A 17,660-nucleotide genomic window follows, 5' to 3' on the forward strand; every position below is an offset into this window, starting at 1 on the left:
GGCATTAGCAGCAGCAGTGAGTGTTTGAGCCAGTGTCCTGGATTCGAGAGGGATGTCCGACTGCCGGTTAGCCCGATCCCTTAACCGGTAGTCAGACATCCCCAAGGGGTCCAAGATTGGAGAGGGTGCAAGCCGGCCTGAGGGACAACTCTCTCCCCCGCCCCATGCACTAATTTCATGCACTGGGCCTCTAGTCACTAATAAGTATTTTAGTTTTAAAGTACTTTTTGTCATCATTTTAAAATAGTATAAAAATCACTCTTGTGCCCACTTTATTCTTTAGAATCAATCTGTTCAATTTCCCTCACCTTTCAACCAACCCCACCACACACACACACACACACACACACACACACACCCCACTGTGATTCTGATTAGCTGTCACTGATCTATTGATTTTAGAATTAAAAAATTAAGACTATGAATTTTCTACAACCCATACTTATGAATGTATATTATTATTACGGTTGTTTATTGATTTTCCTCTGAGGTCTGATTTGTCATCCATCTTTGTAATTATGAAATCTTTGTAGCACTGTTTCTAATTTATTCTTAATTTTTCCAACTAAATCTAAGTTATAAGTTATATTATAACTTGATAGCTAGAACAGATAATAATAGTGTGAACCACAAGCACTGTACTTTAAAATATTACATAGGTTTTATATATTTTGTTTGCTTATTAGGTTCAAATTTGCTTATTTATGAATCTGTAAAGAAAATCAAACCTAATTATGTTATTCAAATTCTTCATATCCCTACCATTTTGGGTCTACCTAATATGACAATTTTTGAAAATATGTATTAGCATCACCATGTGGATATGGTTTTGTTAAATTTTCTTTCTCCTTACAAGAGTTTGGGAATGATATGTTTTGTGCTATGTTGATGTGTAAAAGGCCCTAACTGTTAGAATGTTACCAAATGACATTATATATCAATATAAACACCTTTTCTTTTTTCCCCCATGCAGGGTATCCATGCTAAAAAATTATTTTCAGAACTCATATGGCATGTCTTACTTTCACTGTGTTAGCACTGTCTGGTAGAACTCAACTTATTTCTTTATCTCCAGTCTGTATGTATTAGGATTTGTTTTCTAAACAGAACACAACTAGATTTGCATTTTAATCCATGTTGGGAATACTTACTTTTATTAAGTTACCCCTTTATAATAGGCTAATATAATTTATACTAAAATACCTCTGTATTTAGCCTAATTACTGACATTTTATTTTTCCTGATTACGACACATTTTTATTGTGCTTTTAGTCCTCCCTATTTTTTCTGTGTCTGAACCAAGTTTTGTTTTTGTTTGTTTTTTTCACTTTGTAGCCACTTATAGCATTCCAAACTCATGAAGTTCTTCACATATATGTCAAACTACCAGACTCACCAACTTTTGGTCTCTCTTATGCAGTTAATAGAAAACTAATCTAATCTATCTCCCTTTTTTGTCTAACCAAAAATAAGCATGAAATATTCTATACTGGGGATAATAACAGTAAGTCACCTTAAGACAATACCACTTTGGAATTTAATAAACTTAGGTAATATCTATATGCGCCAGGAAAAGGGAGAACAAGTTAACTTCATATTTACTTAATTAGTAAGAAGTTAGTGCCACTTATCTTTCAAACATCTCTGCATCCTGAAAAAGACAAAGCTCTTACCGTTTCTTTTGGAATCTGCATCTGGCTTGGCTCTGCATTCTAGAAGAATTGAAGAAAAACATAAATACAGACTGACCAAAGCCATCTTCAACACAAAGGGACACAAGGTTTAATTGAAAGGAAATTATACTGGTTTTTAAAATCCACAAAATAAATAGAGTGTGATTATATTTTGGCCGATGTATTACTCTGTATTCCAAACTTTCACTGGGATGCTTATGTTATCTTGTGTGGGTGTGTGTTTTACGTTTTTCTAGATGTATGTTTTTAATTGCTCATTCACAGTACATCATCAATTTAGTAGAGAAAGAAAATCAAATCTCACCAAGCAGCTCTTCTATTCATAGCACTATTTCTAATTTATTTTTAATTTTTCCAACTAAATATAAATTATGTTATATGATAACTTGATAGCTAGATCAGATAATAACAGTGTGAACCAAAAGTATTGTACTTTAAAATATTACATATGTTTTAAATGTGATTTATTTCATATATTATAGAGTAGCTTTAATTACACAGTTACAAGGTTAATTTAAAATCTACATATTGATAAAAGTATTTCATTGTAGACACAGATTTTATACACAGACACCCCAAACCAAGGAGAAGTTTGGTCATTGGATTAAAAGATCATTTTAAATGCACCCTTTAAGTTTTCAGAATTTTATTCTTCTAAATCTTGACAAGCAGATGCAACATTAGTAACAGACTGACGGCCTACTGGCTCACTCCTTAATGAAATGCTCAAAGGCAATAAATTAAATAACCAAGGAAAAAAAGTAGGTAGCAGAAGGGGAAAACAGAAGCATGTAATATCAAAATTGGACAAGAAGAACCTCAATAACCTTAAGCTGACTGTATGTTGGCACTAACTCTAGAAAGGCTGCTTAAGAGCGTGTGCAAGCTTTGGCAATCTAATAATGCTATTACCCAAACTCATACTGAGGAAGAATTAAAGCTTCATCAAATCATATCTAAATCTTAGTTTTGCTTTAAATGCAAATTTACAACTTAATAAAGACATCTCCAGATTTAGGATCAGGTGGCATTTTAAGCACAAAATTGGATAACATTGTGGGGGAAAGAGTAATGCATTAAACATTTTAAAATAGAAATTTTTCCAAAATCTACTTAAAACAAAAGTGCTCACTTTTCAGTTTTATTAAAATCTGAAATTTCCACAAAATCACAAAAAATTTTGGATCTGTTAGTAACCATGAGATGGGACATTTTTATAACTAAAATTTATCTGACTTATAATAAAAGGGACATTTTATTCACCATGGCACATCCATACTTGAAGTATCAGCTTAAGACCGTGATCGGCAAACCGCGGCTCATGAGCCACATGCGGCTCTTTGGCACCTTGAGTGTGGCTCTTCCACAAAATACCACGTGCAGGCACGCATGTACAGTGCGATTGAAACTTCATGGCCCATGCGCAGAAGTCGGTATTCTATGGAAGAGCCAATATTTTGTGGAAGAGCCGGTATTTTGTGGTAATATGAATTGTTTTTTAGACAAAGCTATAAAGCTATCTGAAAGAGATGTCAAATGTTGTAAAATGACCCAGCTAGAATATTTAAAATACCATTTGTACATGAAGTAAAACAATTTTCACCACATCAAAAGATAAAGGTGATTCCTCCAATTATGTTGTTTTTATATATAAATAAACTTTGCCCTTTTTTCAGAAAAACACTTAGGACTATGTTAACTTAATATACATATTTCCTTTTCACCAATACTACATAAATACTCTTATTTAATATTTAGATGTGTTGATATATGCATAAAAACTGAAACAGTTTGCAAAAAAAGTTTTTTCATTTGATTTATGTTATTTGCAATAATGTTTATGTTAGTAACTAATGGTCATGGGGCTTACTGACACTCAAGTCTTTTTATTTTCAATAACAATATTTTAAAGGTATTCCTTTTCTTATAAGAAGCAAGCATCTTTATTTGCTTCCATGAAAATCTGAAATCTGAAGGTTTGTCACAGGTAGTAGAGAACACAGCAAACTTTCAACAAGAGCCTTTGAAGTGACAGTAATGAAATAATCAACATCTCTGTATTCAATCAGGCCATCAGTAATTATTCAGTAATAAGCATTTGCTGTCCTAGAAAATATCCCTGCAATTTTTAAATAACCCTACACTCAACATTGTAGATATCTATTTCCAGACCTGAAGAAATTTGAGAAAAGAATGCCTGTAAGGTTGAAAGACATATAAAATATAGAAACTACTAGGAAAATATCCCAATAAATATTGGTTGTCAGGTAGGTAGCCCAGACCAACCCTGGCTCATGTGCATCAGAAATCTTTCATGTGCTCTAAATTTACACACCAGTTCCCTTGGGTGGAAGGCATCTTCTTGGCGAAAGACCAGAAGGCTCACTGTCCCTTCCATCTTGGTGCTTCTCAACAGGGAAACAACTTCCTCTTGGGATTTGCCTGCTAAATCTACTCCATTTACCTAAAACAAACAAAAAGTTTTCAGCTGCAATCTTGTGCAAACCGATAACAGAAGAAAAGACACACATTGTAGAACTGATCATATCTGCTATAAAACATAACTCATTTCATGGTAAAATTCTGCATAATCTGATAACCACCAGGCTGTTGTGCTAATAAAGAAATGCAGATCAGGTTTCTAGAAGTGAGACATGAAGTAGTAAATCTTTCAGTGCTTATCAAAAAATCAAAAGCTACAGTCACCAGAGCATTAACAAGTAATAAACAAATTATATAACATGTCAAGTTAACACAAAACTTCCTGGCTGTGAACTGAGATATCTTGGTGGCCTGTGTAGCATTGGTTTTCTTATACCAAAATAAAAAGTTGTATCTTTTATAGGGGGCAGTAAAAACACACTCAAAAATATTTTGAGCAAAAATATTTTAACTTTCCATGTAATTCTACTAACAATTATGAAGATAAACTTTTTCATCCCTAAAAGGCTAACATTAAAGAAGAATCTCCACAAAATAATTCTGGAGATAATTTTGGAGGAATAGCAATATTTCACCTCAATATTCTTCAATGTTTTAAGAAAATTCTACCAAAACAAAAAGATTTAAAAAAACCAAGTCCTGAGAATTACATCATTTTTATTTTGTAGGAAGTATAATAACATTATCAGAAAGCACTATATATTTAACAGAAATGAGAGTGGAATTTGCTTTTTAAAAGTACTATATCTCTGCCCTAACCGGTTTGGCTCAGTGGATAGAGCGTCGGCCTGCAGACTGAAGGGTCCCAGGTTCGATTCCGGTCAAGGGCATGTACCTTGGCTGCGGGCACATCCCCAGTAGGGGGTGTGCAGGAGGCAGCTGATCGATGTTTCTCTCTCACCGATGTTTCTAACTCTCTATCCCTCTCCCTCCTTTCTGTAAAAACATCAATAAAATTTATTTTAAAAAAATAATAAAAAAATAAAAGTACTATATCTCATTTTCTTACACAAAAATAGCATTTTGTCCAAGCCAATTAAGTATATTATTTAAATTGTAATATCGAAATCTTCCTGTAATTAGACTATGTTTTGGAACCTTTCCCCTCTATTAAAAACCATCTTACCGGTATATAGTTCAATATACTACTAAGGGATTGCAAGAAATAGATAAGTAATAATAGGTTAAAAGGAAGCAAAAAATTTCTAAGTAATAAAAACATCTTTTGATAATTTTTCTATATGCTTCCAGATATCCAGATACTCATAAAAACCCACAGAATTACTGATATTGTATAGATACTAAACAATTAGATTTAAAACATGTGAAATGTAGTTTCAATTTTAAGAGAAAGCTAATAGCTATAAAAAATAAAACCTAACTCAGAAAAAATACAGGTTGCAGGCCCTTCCCATTGCTAAAAATAAAAAATAAAAAACAGTCTTTGTGATGTGGAAACAGTAGAGCAATTATGTGATGAAAGAGAGACTCAAAAATTAAATAAGGACCTTTAGAAAGAAAGAAGGTTACACAGGGACAAATTCAGGGAGAGGAAGAGGTCTGGGAAAGAAGGACAGATAAATTTTTTTTTTTTTTTTGGACTTAGAGGCAAAGATTCAAGTCCCAGCTGAGATTCTTACTAAATAAAACAATCTACAAATACAAACTAAAAATAATATTATAGTTGACCCTTGAACAACATGGGTTTAAACTACACAGACCCACTTATACACAGATATTTTTTTCAATAAATAAGTACAGTACTATAAATGTGTTTTCAATTCCTTATGATTTTCCCAATAACATTTTATTTTGTCTAGCTTACTTTATTGTAAGAATACAGTATATAATGCATATAATGTTAAATATGTGTTAATCATCTGTTTATGCTATTGGTAAGGCTCTGAACAACAGTAGAATACCAGTAGGTGAGTTTATGGGGAATCAAAAGTTATACTCATTGGTTATAAAATGTACACAGACAGTAGGATGGTGAGGGCATGTGCTGAGGGGTGGGAGAGGTCAATGGGGAAAAAGAAGACATATGTAATACTTCAAACAATAAGAAATTTAAATTAAAAAAGAAGTTATACTCAGATTTGACTGCGTTGTTCAATGATCAATTCTACACAATTTATATACCAAGGACAAGTGGTCCCTTTTATAAACAACACCTTAAGTATAATTTGTACTCAAACCTTTCCTTTTATTTAGCCTCTTCTATCAATGTCTGTTTAAAATATAGTGTCATGTGAATGAGAAAAAAAGAATAAGAGCTTAAGATTTAAGTAATCTAGGTACAAAATGTAGGCATGAAAAAAAATCAAGAAATGTTTAGGACAGTTAAATATGGAGAGTTCAAATGACCGAGTGATTCCTCTTCTGACAATTTATCCAAAGAAACCCAAAACACTGATTTGAAAGAATATATGCACCCCTATGTACATTGCAGCATTATTTAAGAGCCAAGAATTGGAAATAGCCCCCAAAACCCATCAGTAGATGAGTGTATAAAAAATACCTGTGGTACATTTAAACAATGGAATACTACTCTGATGTAAAAAGGAAGAAAATGTTATCCTTTGTGACAGCATTGATGAACCTAGAGAGCATTATGCTAAGTGAAATAAGCCAGTCAGTGAAAGACAAGTACCATGTGATTTCACTCATATGTGGCATTTAATGAACAAACTAAATTGCCAAGAAAAATAGAAACAGAATCAAAGAGAGCAAGCAGACAGCTCTAGTAAGAGGGAGGAGCGGGGAGAGGGACTGAAAAAAAAAAAATAAGAGAGAACTCATGGACATGGACAACAGTGTGGTGATTGCAGGGGTGAAGGGGGATGGATGGGTAGAGGTGGTAGAGGGCATATAGGGGATAAAAGATCATGGAAAAATAAAATTAAATTTAAAAATGTATGAAAATACAGGAAAAGGGGTAATATGCCAGGTAAAAATGTTAACATTAGAATTTGAATACTATTTAATATCTGCTGCTAAGAATACAGAGTATGTTTTCTGAAGAAAACACTAAGAAAAAATGGCTAATAAAGTATACTTTTACTCACTATTTATCCCCTTTATTTCCATATGCACAAACATTCACATAAACAGAAATTCTGTATATTTATGGAAGTCAAAGACATTTCCAAAGACCAATGAACGGAAACTCATAAGGCATAGAAAGGAAAATTTGAAAACTGTTTTCTTTTTCTTCTGACATTTTATTTTTATGTCTCAATTTATTTTCCATGCTGCCATTTAAAAACTTCCTGTTCCTCTCATTAAAATATACCGTTTCATTTACTTCAACTGTCTCTGTTCTGATTACAAAGTAGATAGCATTTCTATATTGCCAGACATAAATGTAAAGCTATCTAGAATATAACCTCATAGGCATTGTACTTATATAATATCAAAATGTTGTGGTACCTCATAAAACAAATGTCTGGGTTACTAAAACTTGAGTACACTAAACAAAAAAGGTATTTCTTATCAAATAACATGGGACAATGTAAAAGTAAAGCATAAATGCATTGTTTCGTGATGCATACTTCTGCTAAAATATGTTTCATATTTTATAAAAATATTTTAAAAAAATAACTTCCAAGAGTTATGGAACTTCTGACTTGGAAGCCTCTCACCTCTACCAGGCGGTCTCCTGCCTTCAGTCTCCCATCTTGGATGGCAGCCCCCCTGGGGAGGATGTTTTTCACATAAATGGGAGCTGAGCCACCTATTGTTACATCTCTGGAAGTGATGCTGAATCCCAAACCTTCTGTACCTAAATATATAACACAAAATGAAAGGAAATAAAATGAGATGTGTCAAAGTTTACAAGTATATTATACATTTAAAATAATTGTTATTATTCTCTATACCAACTTAACATTTTATAACTTTCACAGTGGCCTACATGTCTTCTAGTACTTTAAAAGTTGCAAAAGATTTTTCAAAATATACTAAATTCTGAAAGGTTTAAATGCTTTACATATCAAAATTCATTATTTTGAGAAAAAATTGGAATCTATCTAAAGACTGACTAAAGATAATATACATATATAGAAATATGGTTGCTAAAAGTTATTAAATTGGTCTAAACCTTTGATTATGAAAATAAACTTAATTTCTTTATAATACAAAACAAAACTTCTGTTAAAATACACAGTACCTCCAATAGCAAGTATTATTGTGGAATAATGGTATCTAGATTTGACAAGTAGGAAGTGGAGAGGAAGAGAAATGTTCAGGGAGATAAAAAAAAAATAAAGACAACTATTTCGAGATACAGATAACAGAATCTCCCCAAACTATAATTAGTCACAGCAATTTGCCAACAGAATGAAACCCATTATAATTGCCTAGTTCTCTTCTAACTCACCTAAATCTGACCATGTACATTTGAAAAAAACAACCAATAAGGCAAAAATACCCAGTAAAGAATGATCACAGATCATAGATGGCAGGTCTGAAAATCAACATCATATTTAAAGGTGCTAAACTTAATGAGGCATTTAAAAATTACTATGCTGGTTTGTATAATTGAAATTCACAGTCACTTGGCAGCTTTCTTGACAGGCACTCTTATAAGCTCAATACAGTGTAGAAGGTGGTTATATGTCACCAGAACCAACATGCAATAGGCCAGAATAAGCCTAGAAAAAAATGTGAAGATAAAAATTTTTTAATGAATCCAAGAACTTTTGTAATATTTTAATAATGATTAATTTCTACTAGAAGTTTTTAAAAAGTTACTTAAGATATTAGGTTGCATTTCAGTTATAATGATATTCGAACACATACTTGCTCATTTCAGAATGAATAAAGAGATGTGTAAAGGCAAAAAATTTATAACATTCATTCATTTGATTCAGCACTCAGTATAAAACTATGAGGAACAAAATATATTCTATAAGTAAACAAACAAATATGGGCAAATAAATATGAGTGAAAAAGTGAGTTAAAGAAACATAAAGTAGAAATGAAGAAAATATCAAATAATTATACCTGCATCAAAAACTACTGTAAATATTTTCAAGTTCAAACAAAGCATTCATTTACTGCAAATCTAAAGTCACTTTAATACGGCTGGTCTATTCATTTCTTAAGTCTTCTGTGCTGAAGACTTGAAGGGCACATTGTCTATATGAAATTTTCCTAATTATTCTGCTGGGACTTTTCCATATGTCTCTGTGCCTTCATGAAACTCTAATGACTTACAATAACATTTATTAAGAAAAAATTCTAAATTATTCTCCTTTTGCAATATTAATTTATATGAATTATAAAGGCTGACTGAACCTTAATACTACTAAAATATTAGCAATAACCTCTAAATCTGTAAGCTAAAGTTTCAAGCAATGACCTTTAAAAGAAAGATAAATAGATATCAATTTTCATTTAGCAAAGCCAACAAAATATTTTGCACTGACTGAAACAGATTACTGATCTTCCCTTCTGACTTTATTAAAAAGCTAATTTCTACAAAAGAGCGGGGTATTTGAGAATGCCAAAATGGCAATAAATATTAAGAAATCATAATTATGGAAGCAAGTACGTAGGGGCTACTCTATTTTATGATATTATATGGCATAGTTCCAAAATTATGACAAAGAATTTTAATGAAGGCTTCTTTTTTTAAGTACTTAAAACTGATCTCGGTTTATGAAGAGCTTCTGTCAAAGCATGTCAGGTCACTTAGAAGTGAATTTAAAGTTTAACACTGACATACCCTAAGTCTTTTATGTACTTCTTTAAAATGTTAAATGTGCCCTAGCTGGTTTGTCCCAGTGGATAGAGTGTCCCACTATGGACCGAAGGTTCCCGGGTTCAATTCTGGTAAAGGGCACTTACTTGGGTTGGGAGCTCCTCCCCAGCAAGGGCCCTGGTCAGGGCATGTGCAGGAGGCAACCAATCAATGTGTTTCTCTCACATAGATATTTCTCTCTGTCTTTCCCTGTCTCTTGCACTCTCTAAAAATCAATGGAAAATATCTTCCAGGGAGGATTAAAAAATAAATTAATTAAAATGTTAAATGTAACATAATTGGTAAAAAACATCTATTAACTACAATGAAAGCTTGTTCAACTCTCATGAAATAATTTTTTAAATAGATGTATTTAGTATTAATCAAAGACAATCAGCATTCTTCACTGTTATTCACAGTAAGCTATTTTTATGTAAAATATTTGTAAGTATTGGCAGGAACCCACAGGCAGTTTCAACATTTTATCATGGATTCTCACAGCAAATTAAAATCATGGTAGATCTATAAAGCTCTATAATATTTAGATTACTCAAGATTAGCAAAATATTTAAAAGAAAATCATTGTTTCTATTTTTCTTATGTTGATTGAGCACATTCTTTGTGAACTAGCTTGTATAAAATGTAATCATAGCTTTTAAAATGCTATTAAAATAAGTTTCTTTATTCAAAAAATGATTTTATTTAAAAAGTTCATATATCATGAATTGCTAAAATATAAGAATTGTATCAAAAACTGTAATTAACTAAATAAATATGCCTGTATCAGTGTAAAAAGGTAAAGATATTTGTGAACTAATAGCTATATGACAATGACCAGGTAAACTGTTTATCCTTTGTTGAGAGATCCCAAGCAGAACTTTATCTTTTTTACAACTCTATTTGTGTTTCTTTTTTTTTCATAATATATTTTATTGATTTTTTTACAGAGAGGAAGGGAGAGGGATAGAGAGTTAGAAACATCAATGAGAGAGAAACATTGATCAGCTGCCTCTTGCACACCCCCTACTGGGGATGTGCCCGCAACCAAGGTACATGCCCTTGACCGGAATCGAACCTGGGACCCTTCAGTCTGCAGGCCGACGCTCTATCGACTGAGCCAAACCGGTTAGGGCTGTTTCTTGATGTTTTTGCTTAAAAATTAGGGCCTGTCATTTTAGTAGAGCAACAGGAAGAAAGAGGATCTGCCATTTCTCATTTAGGAATTAACAGAGCTTAAAGGGGTTTATGCTGATATGATTCTGTGTTTGTAATGGGTTTCAAAAGTGGAGTAAAGCTCTCAGTTCCTAATCATGTCAACTAAGTAGTTGGAGCTTAAAAGTCAATAACCAGAAATAAGGAATCTGTGGTTCACATAAACCTCAATGAAAGAACATGACTTAGAAAGTAATGAGGAATCTCAGAGCTTACAAGTTTGTAAACCTTACCCCACATAGAAAGAAAAATTGTCTACATGTCAAGATATGGAATGTTCTAGTAGGAAACTAATGCCATCAGCAGGCAGGTGATGTGAGGTAATCGCTCAACTTTCTCTTGGGTTCATTTCCATCTAACTATAGGAATTGGTTGGGCTCATAAAAAGAAAAATATCTATATAAATAAAAGGCTAATATGCAAAGTGTCCCCTCGACAGTTTGACCGGGAGTTCGATCGCTCCCTATGCTGACCACCAGGGGGCAGTGCAGAATGAAGGAAGTCCCCAGCTGAAAACCGCTGGCAGCCGGGGAAGGGAGGCTCTGGCCGGCAGCCGGAAGGCCCCAATTGGCCCTGATTGCCAGCCAGGCCTAGGGACCCTACCCGTACACGATTTTCATGCACCGGGCCTCTAGTTCTTACAATAACACCATTTTGAAAGACAATTTAAAAACATATCAAAATGATCAGCTAAAATTGATCACTGATATCAAAAGTATATCTCAATGCCTGGAGAGGACAGCAATTGGTAATCAGAAATTCTAGCATATGCTTTAAGTCATGGATCCTGTACACAAGGATCCATAGTCTATAGGACAGGGATACTTAAAGAAATAAGTTGATATAAGGTATATGTAATAAAGAATTAGCAAGGCCCATTATAATCCTCCTGTCTCCTTAAGAAACAGAAGCAGTATAATATCCTGGAAAATTGGACTAGTTTCTCTTCATTCTACCGCAAGCCATTAAAACAGTGTCAGAGGAATCAATCACTTCCAATAACCAAAATGGTAGCATTGAAATGGGAGGAACTTTCTAAAGTCCTCATCAAGTGGGATAATCAAAACAGTCAAATCCTCACTACTGTTTTGGGTTTGAATGTAAAATCCTGAAATCATTTTCCTTCATTGTTAAAAATTTTACTGCAATAGTAACTGCTATCTTCATATGAAACTTATTTTTTAAAACCTTATTCTCTGATCATTTCAATTTTTATATAGCCAAATTCATCTGAAAAGAATAAAAATACATTGTAAATACTTTTTTTTATATATATTTTATTGATTTTTTACAGAGAGGAAGGAAGAGAGATAGAGAGTTAGAAACATCGATGAGGGAGAAACATCGATCAGCCGCCTCCCGCACATCTCCCACTGGGGATGTGCCCGCAACCAAGGCACATGCCCCTGACCGGAACCGAACCTGGGACCCTTGAGTCCGCAGGCCGACGCTCTATCCAATGAGCCAAACCGGTTTGGCTGTAAATACTTTTTAAGAAATCATTACATTACTTCTTTCACATAATGGAATAAAACATAGGGTGTTTTGGGTCAGTCGGTTTAGTTTTAGAAGAAATTCCATCAAACAAAAACAAGGTTTGTACCTTTCTTAAGCTGGATATTCAGCCTCTTGCCTATTTTTTTGGTGTTATAACCACTGCTTACACTTGTTCCAAATACACCTTGTGGTGCTGGGGCTGGAGCTGCCGGTGGCTTTCCAGAGGGCTGTGTACTCTGAGGTAGTCGTGGGTGCGAGTCCATCTGTTCGGCCTGGTGGGTCAGTCTGGGTACTCTCTGTGGTGCCTGAAGCCCTGCACTGTTCACACTCCGATTATCAATATACTGGCTATCAGGGCTGAAGCAGCCTGAATAGTCATTGTTCTTCTCACTTTGGGAGAGTTGTTCATACTGCTCTTTATTTGCTGCAGGAACCACATGGAACCAAATGATGGGTGTACGCATGGCCTGTCGAAACATATGCTGTGCTCTGGGTTTGAGAATGAATGGAAAATTAGCAAATTAAGACTTGCAGACTAGAAGATATTAAGAGCTTAATTAAGTATACAAATTAAGCAACAAGGAATGATACACTTTGTTGAGGCTGAAAACCGAAATTCTGATATCCCATTTATCAATCATGTTTGCAAACTCTGATAGAAGCATAACTGTTTCTCCAAACTTAAATTTCTCATTCTCTAAATAAAAAGGAGAAAATTATCATAACTACCGATAAAATACTGTGCTCTAAACTATAAATCATTAAATAATAGTTTAAAGTACAATGGAGGTATTATAATTTCAATATTAATAGAAATTAAATACAACCTCCTCTCTACAACCTCCAATACCACTTTTAAAAAATTATAGCACAGCTGGTATTGCTCAGTGGTTGTGGGTGGACCTATGAACCAGGAAGTCATAGTTCGATTCCCAGTCAGGGCACATGCTCAGGTTGCAGGTTCAATTCCCAGTGTGGGGCATGAAGGAGGCAGCCAATCAATGATTCTCACTCATCACTAATCTTTCTTTCTTTCTTCCTTTCTTTTCTCTTCTTTTCTCTCCTTTCCTCTCCTTTCCTTTTCTTTTCTTTTCTCCTTTTCTTTTCCTTCCTTCCTTCCTTCCTTCCTTCCTTCCTTCCTTCCTTCCTTCCTTCTCTCTCTCTCTCTCTCTCCCCCCCCATTCTCTCTAAAATCAATAAAAATATATTTTTAAAAAAAAACAGAAAAAAATTTATAAATGATTTCCTTACAGGGAACCATTCGAGGTTTTAAAGAAATATACTTAGAAATATACTTACAAAACAATAGAAAGCACATTATGTATCAGCAAAATTAATTCAAGTCTGTGTGTACAAAAATCCTAAGAACAATACAGCCTCAATGACTCAGAATGTTAGGAGTCACTGGCCCAGTGCTACTCCATGACCAGTCCGGGAATTGCACTGCCTCATACTGATTGCCCAGTCCTTATTTCTGCTCACTCTTGCCTTATTTTATAAAAACTGAACAACTTTATTTTTGTATCTGAAAAAAGGACACATGAATCAGGATAAAGAAAATCTGGACAAACCATTCACTGTGGTTCAAAGGAGCTTTGCTTATTTGTCCTGAGGAACATTATATGAGACAAAGTTGGAAATGTGAGTTACAGTATAAAACAAACTGGTATCCTGGTAAATTTTCCAAAAGGTGAGAGTAGCAAAACTGTAAAGCCTAAATTGGGGCCATAATATTTTAAGAAGCACTCTACCAGTCAGAGGGCATTTTACATTTTTTAAATATATTTTTATTGATTTCAGAGATGAAGGGAGAGGAAGAGAGAGATAGAAACATCAATGATAAGAGAGAATCACCAATTGGCTGCCTCCTACATGCCCCCCACTGGGGAACAAGCTCACAACCCAGGCATGTGCCCTTGACCTGAATCAAACCTGGGACCCTTCAGTCTGCAGGCCAATGCTCTATCCACTGAGCCAAACTGCCAGGGCCAGAGGACATTTTAAAATACAGTCTGATGGTAGTAATTAGCTCCAATTTAATTAAATGTTTAAAAGCAACATAAACCAGAAAATATTACTCTCTAGTATAAAGACAGAGATCCCAGATTTGGTGTGGAAAGCATTTTGATGACTGCACTCCATCATGCCTAAAACATGGAAGCACAGCAGTGTCTCCAGCACACACTTACTGTTCAAATCTTCTGTTTCGAAGGTCGCCATCATTAATCCTGACAATGCAATCATTCTCATGAAAAAGGTTTTCTTGTTCAGCTTTACCACCTTTCTCCAATCGTTTTACTAATAACCCCAGGGTTCTGGAACATTAAGAATGCAAATCATTACACACGTAATATTTGACCATGTACAATGTCCCACTGCTTTAATGCTGGTATTATATTTATAGAGACTTCCTAATAAAGGGGCATATTAAATTGCTATTTTAAAACAACACCGCAGAAAAAGTAAAACACTGTAAATGATGTGTAAAAAAGGAATAATTTCAAAAAATATAACAAAACATTTCTGTTTTGTTAATATTGTGTTTCTGGAACAAACTATATACCAATACTTCTCTCTATGCTTAAAAATGCTTCAAACAGAGCTAGCCTGATGGCTCAGTGGATAAGGCAGTGTGGATCATGGATGAGCATGCATTTGTGCATAGGTTTGTCAGTTTTCTGTTTTCCGCCAGCTGGTACACTGCTAATGGCAACCTCCATCATACCATGAAAGTAAAGGTAGGGAGGAAAGACTACCTGAGCATATTGTATATTTGAGAAGCAAAATAGGAAAGAATTAAAAATAGAAGACATTCCATCCTGGCATCTGAATTTGATCTGACCTAATATTCTGAATTTTAAAACTTGTTAAATCTCCCTAAAGTAACTTGTTGCCATTATTCCCATTTGAAGAAAACCAGTAACAGGTTCAAATAATGCCACATACTCATCTCTTCACTATATACTCAAACTTCAGGTTGAAAGAAAAGCCTGAATAAACTTTTAGAGACCAATCTGAAGGGAAAATAGTAAAAATTACTGGTGTACATGGCCTAGAACAGTAACTATTTGACTGACAAGGAAGGACAGTATTCACTCCCCAGAGCAAACAGCAGAACTTTATAGGATCACAGAATAAGGTGACGTAATTTTTACTTAGTTCTAATGCTGCGACTTACTTGATGGTTAGCATAAATTCTATATCACAATCATGTTAAAATTTTTATGAACTTATTTTTGGCCTGTCCAAAGTTTGTGTTTTCTTTCATAATCATAACATTTAGAGAAAAAATGCCCATATTGATAATACAATTTAGAATCCTGCATAAATTAAAGTTGAAGACACCATCATTCCCAATAGCATATATATATAAAGTTGAAGACACCATCATTCCCAATAGCGCGTATATATATATATATATATAACATAAATATATATTTTTTTCCAATAGCATACAATTTGTAGTACCCTACATATCTTTCCAGTAGACCTATTCCCAAATAGTTTCTTCTTTTACAGTAAGTGCTGTTATCTGTTCTGTGGCCATTCATCTTACTCCTGTTATTGGTACTGATAGACACACTTTCTCTCTATAAGCTCCTAGAAGATGGAGAAGATGGGATTCAATAATATAAGCTCAAGCACTTAGCTAGTAGTAAATGATAAGTGACAATGGAATGAATGGGTGACTGAGTGTAGCTGAGGCAAACAAGTCTCATATTTCTAATTAGCTTTTTGCAAAATAAAACACAAGTGAAATGAAACGGAAACTCAGATCCTTTCTTTCATGAAGGTATCATTTATACCAAATATATAATTGAACTGAAATAAATTAAATTGCAGCAAAGGCCCTTTTTCAATTATTTTGCCATTTAATCTTGTTTCTTTCATGAATATTTAGTCATCATTTAACTTCATTCTAATTTTTATTATTAAATATAGTAAAGAAGCAATGTGTTTTACTAGGCCAAGTCTACCAACTAGCAAGAATAACAAGAGGAGATAACATTTAAATTGCCTATTGTAATTTTACCATTTGAGGATTAGCATCTACTAGTGTAAGAGTCTAAAAATCTAGTGAGTGATGTAAGTAATTTTTAGTTGCTTACTACCATATATTGGAAATAAATCAATATAAAAATTCCATGAGCTCAAGGTAAGAATAAAGTATACTGGTATAGCTGCATGAGCAACTTAACAGTCTTAGTCTGTATTTGGAAGAAAAGAGATTTCATAATATGCCACACCAATGATGAAGTTATTGTTAAAATATCATCATACCCACAGTCTACCTCCCTATGCTTCTCTATTGTTTAAGTTGTTTCTATATCCAATGGAACAGTATTCTAGAAGAGGAATCAAGTTAAGATATCTCTATGATTCTGTTGAATGGGACAAAATAATTTGAGAAATCATATTAAATCTCAGTTACTGGTAATAGTGGAACAAGTAAAAGACATTTAGCTACTTTACCATCAAAGGAAAAGGTGACTCAACCATACACAGACCATCTTGACATAATCGCAAATATGGTGCCACACCTGCTGCTACAAGCTGCTTCTACAGACTGAGACTACTTAAAAAAAAATACAGCACTGGCCAGGGGGCTCACTTTGTTGAAGTGTTGTCCCATAAGGTTGCAGGGTCCATTCCTAGTCAGGACATAAACCCAGGATGCAGGTTCGATCCCAGGACAGGGAACATGCAGGAGGCAACTGACTGATGTTTCTCTCACATCAATGTTTATCCCTCTCACTCTCTCTCCCTTCCTTTCTCCCTAAATATCAATAAAAACATATCCTCAGCTGAGGATTAAAAAGTAAAACAAAACAGAAAACAAAACAAAACATGGTTTCTGCAGTAAAAATACATACTACCAAGAGTCGCTCAATTAGTTTTTAATTGGTGAAATCATAATTACAGCATTTCTTCAGCCTAAACTGAGTAATAATGTTTTCATATATTCTAAAATAGTTTGTGTATTTTAAAAGATTCCACAGAATATTTTTAGAAAAAAAAATATAGACTACGTTTAACAGAAATTACTTAGCAGTTAACTAACACTGATA

General features: G+C 33.9%; 1 protein-coding gene across 25 annotated transcripts in view; it reads right to left on the reverse strand.

Annotated features, from left to right (window-relative positions):
- The window catches only part of PARD3 (par-3 family cell polarity regulator), a 724,129-nt gene that overhangs the window by 341,426 nt on the left and 365,043 nt on the right, over positions 1 to 17,660 (reverse strand). For all 25 annotated transcript variants that reach the window (XR_002828697.1, XM_023752233.1, XM_023752234.1 and 22 more), the window contains 5 exons: positions 14,781 to 14,906; positions 12,698 to 13,080; positions 7,781 to 7,920; positions 4,030 to 4,158; positions 1,674 to 1,712 (listed from right to left, as the gene is read on the reverse strand). Coding sequence is in view for 24 of the 25 variants with exons in the window: in XM_023752233.1 (XP_023608001.1) it covers positions 1,674 to 1,712; positions 4,030 to 4,158; positions 7,781 to 7,920; positions 12,698 to 13,080; positions 14,781 to 14,906 (817 nt within the window). In the remaining variant the exon portion in view is untranslated. The remainder of the gene's footprint in view (positions 1 to 1,673; positions 1,713 to 4,029; positions 4,159 to 7,780; positions 7,921 to 12,697; positions 13,081 to 14,780; positions 14,907 to 17,660) is intronic.

The sequence above is a fragment of the Myotis lucifugus genome, unplaced genomic scaffold (assembly GCF_000147115.1).
Source record: "Myotis lucifugus unplaced genomic scaffold, Myoluc2.0 scaffold_29, whole genome shotgun sequence".
In the NCBI taxonomy this organism is placed as follows: Eukaryota; Metazoa; Chordata; class Mammalia; order Chiroptera; family Vespertilionidae; genus Myotis; species Myotis lucifugus.